Below are 7074 nucleotides of genomic sequence, written 5' to 3' on the forward strand. Positions count from 1 at the left end.
ACCTGTCGACGACAGTCGTCAACGCGTCGACGGCAGCAGTCAATACTTCGACGGCTGCCGCCGACAGGTGGCGACGCTTGCAGTTGTAGCGTGTTACGTCCGCCATTTTGTCAGTCGACGACAAATAAACAAAGAGTGCGCAAGCGTCGAGCGTCTACAAAATGAGCTCTGGAGACGAAATTGATGTCGAATTGTTAATTATGGCAGTAAAAAAAAGGCTTTGTCTTTGGAATTATAAGCTACAAGACAAGACAATACAAAATAGAGCATGGGTAGCAGTGTGTGAGGAAATTGTAAATGATTTTAAGGATAAATCCATAATTGAAAAAAACGCAATCGGTAAGGGACTTTTTATTAAGTATTTTATTGAATTTTAAGCAGATTATTTCTTACATACAATAATGGAGATACTATCTATTTGTTTTATATGCAATCCAACTGCCACGAAACACTGCCTTCACTACTGCTAAAATAATCTGAAAATTTTTCTCTTATTATCGGACCCGATAACGATTCCCCTTCATTAGGGATTGTGGCTATATTTTCCAAACCGTTTATAGTTCGTGTATCTTAAAATGTAAAACCATCTCTGTCACGTACAAAATTATGCAATATGCAACATGCTCTAACAACATCTTTACAGAATTCTAAAGATAAGTTAATGGGGGTGTGAAAGATTCGCCACTTATTGGTCAAACGCCAAATGAACATTCTACATATCTCCTCGCACGTTTTAAGCGATAATTAAAAATTCTCATCTTTTCTGTCACTCTCTTGGCTGTGGCTGTAACAAATTTTCTGATAAACTGAATGCTTCATCTCCAACTCACAACCTTCCAAAAAAGAAAAAATTGTGAAAAATTTTGAATTGAATTATAAAGAAAGCATATTTTCGCCATAGAGCCACTTTTGAAGAAAATGTTGATAAATTTATAAATTTACCCCAAACAGCAACACCTTTATCCTATTTCCGTTTATTTTTTTCATCTGACATTGCAGAAATAGTAGAGCAATCCAATTTTTACTCCATCCAGCAGACTGGAAAATCGATCCTTCTGACTAAAGAAGAATTTGGAGATTTTCTGGCGATACATATCATTATGGGCGTCGTAAAAATGCCATCTTATCTTGATTATTGGTCTACGAACTACAAATATCCCCAAGTGGCCAACATGATGTCCCTGAAAAGGTACCAACAAATACGCCGTTATCTTCATTTTTCCGATAATAATTTGGACGACGGTGATAGGTACTATAAGATACGACCAGTATTAGAAAAAGTAAGACAAAACTGTTTGAAATATCAAGGACTGGATAGAAAATTTTCAATAGATGAAATGATGATAGCATATAAGGGTAGTAAGGCAGGAAAAAGGAAGCAATACATGAAAGACAAGCCAAATAAGTGGGGTTTCAAGAACTATGTGCTCGCAGGAGTTACAGGTATGATTTACGACTTCCTAATGTACCGAGGAGAGGATACTTTTCAGTATCATAGTTTTACGGAAGAAGAATCGACACTTGGGTTTGGCGCTAAAGTTGTTATTACCCTCAGTCAAAGCATTGAGCAAAAGCCAGTAATCATCTATTGTGATAATTTTTTTACATCGCTAGAACTTTTTTATATCCTGCGGAAAAACTATGGCATCTTTGCACTTGGAACCATTAGAAATAATCGAATAAGAGGAAATGCAAATGAGGTTTTATTGACTGAAAAGGCCCTAAAAAAGAAAGAAAGAGGTTCATTCTCCCAAGTAGTGTGTAATTATGGATATAATTCCTATTTCATTAAGGGTATTTTGGTAGTGATACCGGTCACACTCGCTAACCTTTCGGAAGTTCATGAACTTTCGATTTCGTTCTTTTTGCATTTTGAAACTATCGGCTTCACACCGAATCCAAACTTCTAATTCGATATACTGAATATATAGGTGAGTTGTCTTAATAATTGAGTTTCTTAATTTGTGGTTGTTTAGTATTTAGTGCTTTAATAGCATTTATTTTTTCAGGATATATGTTAAAAATGAAGTTTTGAAGTTTGACAGAACTTTATATCATTTTTACCGACTCATAAAAAATTGAAAGTCTTTAATTCTTGGTTTGATTTAATGCAAAGTCGTAGTCATGTGTAAATTGTGGTTTACAGTGACCCTTTGAAATGGTTCTCCGGCGTTGAGATCGTCAATTTGAGTAAGCAGGACTTTGAACTTTCAGAAGGTAAATTTAGACGATTTACGCAAGGCGGCAGGCAGGAGCTGGATATGAGTAGCCGGAGAAAGACCACAGTGGCGTGCACTTGGAGAGGTCAGAGGCCTATGTCTAGCAGTGGACGGATACGGGCTGATCATGATGATGATGATGATGATATTTTTTAAATGAGTATATATATTTTCAAAAACATCAAAAATACTTAACTTATTTTTGTTAATATTCCTAACAATATTAGTAGCAGTTGAGAATGCTTTGAAGGTATGATCATCATTAATATATTTTTTTCTTTTTTCAGGCTATGAGTGAATCAATCCTTTATTTGGAGCAGCTATGCTATTAATGATGATTTGGTGCAGACAATATCCAAGAAAGAAGTGATCATGTATTGAACTGTTATCTACATCTCTATATAATTTCCTTTTGATTTCAGTTCAATTCAAACAATAAATATACTGAAAAGTGGACTTGTCTCTTTATTCAATATCTAAGATATTATAAAATGCCTGTGTTTAATATACCTTACTTCAATTTAAAAACAGACATTTCATAGCAAATAGTTTTGTCAGACTTTAATAATGTATTACAATATTATTCTAAATTTTTATTTGTCTATAATATTAGAGTTATAGTATCTAAGATACCTCACCTAGAAACTATGTAACGTGCACCGTACCTACCTATCGCTGCATAGCATGTTACTTCGAAGTTTATAATATAAACAATAGAGTAATTAACCCTTAATTTGGTAACGTCCGGTGGGACGAACATTACTTTTAAAAAAATCCTGCTCGTTTTTCATTCGATGTTCACTGACGCGTAATAGATAAAATATTTTTTTATATCATAAACTAATAGTAAAAAATAATTGTTTGATTGTGGCAACATTGCATTTGTCAGTCGTGACACAAAATGTCGGCGAAGAGGCGGCCACCTGTTTTGTTTTATTATTGTTTTTCCGTTTTTTTGCAAATAATATTATTTAATTTTACATTATATTATAAGTTAACTAACCTATAAATCATTTTAATTAAAAAGCATCTACGCTTCATTTTATTTTCATTGTGTTTTTTGGTACTAAAATGTTTTGTCCGTTACAGCGCACATTGCCAAATATATAGAAAAGTACAACTTTATTATCGTGTCCGCTGTGGCGGACAATGCCAAAATGTGTGTGCTATTGGTGTTTTGGTTTTTGTGCTGAGATTGGTTTTCGTTTCTTTGTCAACAGCCTAATCGTGCTAGTAAGATCATAGCTTTAGTGCCGAATGAACATGCACCTTCCGATGCTAGCGAAATATCTGATTCTGAAACAGAATTGCATGATGAACGTACTAACTCTTCCACCCCGCTTTCTTCTCCTGCACCATCAATTGCATCTTCTCTTGCTAACCTTACAATAGATTCAACGGATAACGAAGAATCAAATGTCGATGTTGCTGATATTATACCGGATTCTATAGTGCGTGAAATTACCGAATCAAATTATGAAAATGTTCCATCCCTATCAGCTATTCCTTCTTTGCCATCAACGCCCATAGCGCCATTAGCTTCTTCATTATCAGTGTCATCTCGAAAAACTAGATCCAAGAAACCACCAACAGTAAGTGCCAAAAGAATAAAGAAGGCTAAAAAGTTTCAGCTGACATATAACTGGCGTTTAGCTCAATTCCGTCACCAAGTGACCATAGAAGCGGATGAGAATGAGAATTACAATGACCTGCCTGCAGATGATTCAGCTTTGAGTTTCTTCTACCTTTTTTTTTCTTCAAATATTTTGAGCAGTATTGTAGAACAAACGAACTTGTATTCCGTACAAGAAACCGGCAAGTCAATTCAGCTATCAGAGGAAGAATTTAGAGATTTTTTAGCTTTGCATGTAATTATGGGTATTGTTGTAATGCCTTCTTATCTCGATTATTGGTCGGATAAATTTAGATACGCTAAAATTGCAGATATAATGTCTTTGAAAAGATATCAGCAGATACGACGATATTTACATTTTGTTGATAATAATATGGCTGATGGAGACAAATATTTTAAAGTTCGTCCAGTTGTAGAACAAATACGACAAAATTGTCTCAAGCAACAGAAAATAGAGTCAAAATTTAGTATAGACGAAATGATGATCGCGTATAAAGGTTCTAAGGCAGGAAAACGTAAGCAATATATGAAAGACAAGCCAAACAAATGGGGTTTTAAAAATTATGTACGAGCCGGTGTATCAGGCATAATCTATGATTTCATATTATATGGAGGTGACGATACATTTCGTAATCATATGTTTAGTGAAGAGGAATTGTCCCTTGGTTTTGGCGCTCAAGTGGTCGTAGCTTTATGCCAAAGCATTGAAAGAAAACCAGCGACAATATTTTGCGACAATTTTTTTTCTTCTCCGGAGCCACTTTTCATACCTCGGGAAAAGTACGGAATCTTTGCCTTAGGCACTATAAGAAGCAATCGCCTTAGAGGAGCAGATGCTGTTCTGCCTACAGAAAAAGTAATGAAAAAAAAGCCTCGCGGAAATTTTGTTGAAGCTGTATGTGACCAAAACCGCTTAGCAGTTGTTCGTTGGAACGATAATAAGGCTGTCACATTTATCAGTTCATTTGTAGCAAGTGAGCCTTTAGAAAATATACGCCGGTATTGCAAAGATGCAAAAGAAAAAATTAACGTTCAGTGTCCACAAATTGTGCGACAATATAATAGACATATGGGAGGAGTTGATCTTGCTGATATGCTAATATCTCTCTATAAAACACCGTTTAAGAGTAGGAGATGGTATTTATCCATATTTGCACAGATGCTCGATATATGTATAAATAATGCTTGGTTACTATACCGCCGCAAACATTCAAGCAATGCAAAAGCTAAAATATCTCTCAAAGCGTTCAGATATGATATCTATGACTTATTGTTGAAGGAAAATAGATCCGCTAAAAGAAATAGAACTGAGGCAACCAAAATAGTAAAACCACATGTAGCCCGACCTCTGAGTCCAGTCAAATATGACAACGTAGGTCATTTCCCTTCAACAATGGAAGAAGGCCGCTGTAGGTTTTGCCTAAAAAAGACTGTAGTGTATTGTATAAAATGCAATATAAGATTATGTTTTGTAACGGGCAAAAACCCAAGAAATTGTTTTCTTAATTTTCACACCAAATAAATAAGTTATTAATTCTTAGATTTCTATTTTTATATCTTTGTGTAGTAAAAAATTAAAAATTACCGTTTGTTTTATTATTTCCGTAATTTGACAACGTCCGCCGCAGCGGACATGCAAAGCAGACCATCAATGGCGAAGTTATTGGCAATGTCCGCTGTGACGGACATGGCTTGCCCCAGCAGTGGGCTATTATAGATTTTTTTAAAGATTTTTCTGGGACTTTTTGACACATCCCTAAAGTCATACAATAATAGAAATTAAATATTTTGAACTTTTTTTTTCTTGCCAAATTAAGGGTTAAGAAACAATGGAACATTTGTATACTTTACACTGAGCCACACCAACATCAACAGCTGCCTATAAAAAGCCAAACATTTGGAAAATCAGGGATTCATCCACCGGACACAAAGTAGTGTAGTTTTAGTTTAAGTAAATTTTGTTAAATATTTAATAAATTTATTTTTTAAAAAGTTTTCATTTATAAATATTTTGACTGGCGCCCAACATGGGGCTCAGCTGCGTGGAAACTTCGCCAATTTAATTATTATACACGGGGTCATAAAAATCTTGTTTATTGAGCTGGACCAAGTTCCACGGATTATTTTATTACTGTTTACTGAGGACCAAGATAAGAAATACGTTAAAATTCAAGAAAAAGGATGCTGAAGACAACAATCAGAATTCATTTACTGTGAGTACTCAGTAGCATGTCCTTGCCAAAATTCCTTTTTACCTAAAACCCCCTACTTTTGTCTATAAAAATAAGAGTGAGTTGAATCACCCTCTTTCTGATATCGAAAGTTCGACAAATAATTTGTCTAACGTCTTCTTCGCCGATCCCGAGCATGACAGCCGCAAGTACACGAGGCTCTACAACGAGTGTCGACACTGCGACATCACCCACCATCCCGAGGAAAATCCACTTTAATCTTAATGCGAGCACTGGGGACTTAAATAACTAATGTGTATCTTTAATTTTAGATAATTGCTTATTTTTGTTTACTTATTTTTTCTCTTTTTGTAGTTGGAAATATGTACAAGCTAGCGCTGTACACGTGCCTGGAAGTTCTTTGACACTTGACGTCATTCAATTCGTATGACCCAGTTACGATCATTATGCAATTCAAGCATTACATTGCCTTACATTATAGCATGTCTTGTTTCCAAAAATAAAAAATAAATAAATTAAATTCAACTTACAAAATATGTACGACCATTTATATATAAGTAGATTCTAAGAAACAAGACAATGCTATCGCATTCCGAACCGCGCGCCCGCGCCGCCCTGAGCGGCTCTCGGCGGCGAGCGACGACGAGGACACGCGGCTCTCAGCTACGGACGTGAACGGACGCTCGCCCTGGCCCAAAATCACTTTATTTACGCGATCTATATTGTTTTCTTCCGTCTTGTTTTTTTTATTTATAACTTGTACTATACTTAATAAATTTCTGGTCGTCAATCCTCTTTAATTTCAACTCAGTCATTTCTTCTTTCTAAATTTTATTAACATAACCGCTACATATTGGTGACCCCGACGTTCGACGCCACGCCCTCCGCTTACAAGATGGAGTCATACAAAGACGCAAAGATGGACGACGAATCGGCGTACGAATACCGCCATTTTGGCCAGAAGAACCAGCACTGTGGTTTTCTCAAATTGAAGGTCAGTTCGTATTATCGAATATTACTAGTGATGCGA

General features: G+C 35.7%; 1 protein-coding gene across 1 annotated transcript; it reads left to right on the plus strand.

Moving 5' to 3' along the window:
- The first annotated feature begins 1115 nt into the window (after window positions 1-1115).
- LOC124541367 (piggyBac transposable element-derived protein 2-like) lies at window positions 1116-6302 on the plus strand. Its single transcript, XM_047119221.1, has 4 exons — window positions 1116-1189; window positions 1250-1443; window positions 3414-5224; window positions 6219-6302. Exons 1-4 carry the CDS (start codon window positions 1116-1118, stop codon window positions 6300-6302), a joined length of 2163 nt encoding a protein of 720 aa, XP_046975177.1.
- Window positions 6303-7074: the final 772 nt, after the last annotated feature.

The sequence above is a fragment of the Vanessa cardui genome, chromosome 28, assembly GCF_905220365.1.
Source record: "Vanessa cardui chromosome 28, ilVanCard2.1, whole genome shotgun sequence".
Classification (NCBI taxonomy): Eukaryota; Metazoa; Arthropoda; class Insecta; order Lepidoptera; family Nymphalidae; genus Vanessa; species Vanessa cardui.

What these genes read in the sequence shown, in the direction of transcription:
- LOC124541367 (XM_047119221.1), top strand. Translation starts at nt 1,116, where the DNA reads ATGCCATCTTATCTTGATTATTGGTCTACGAACTACAAATATCCCCAA. An exon ending in AACATGATGTCCCTGAAAAG is followed by an intron (nt 1,190 to 1,249) that starts GTACCAACAAAT and finishes CGACGGTGATAG; the next exon opens with GTACTATAAGATACGACCAG. An exon ending in TGTGCTCGCAGGAGTTACAG is followed by an intron (nt 1,444 to 3,413) that starts GTATGATTTACG and finishes TTTTGTGCTGAG; the next exon opens with ATTGGTTTTCGTTTCTTTGT.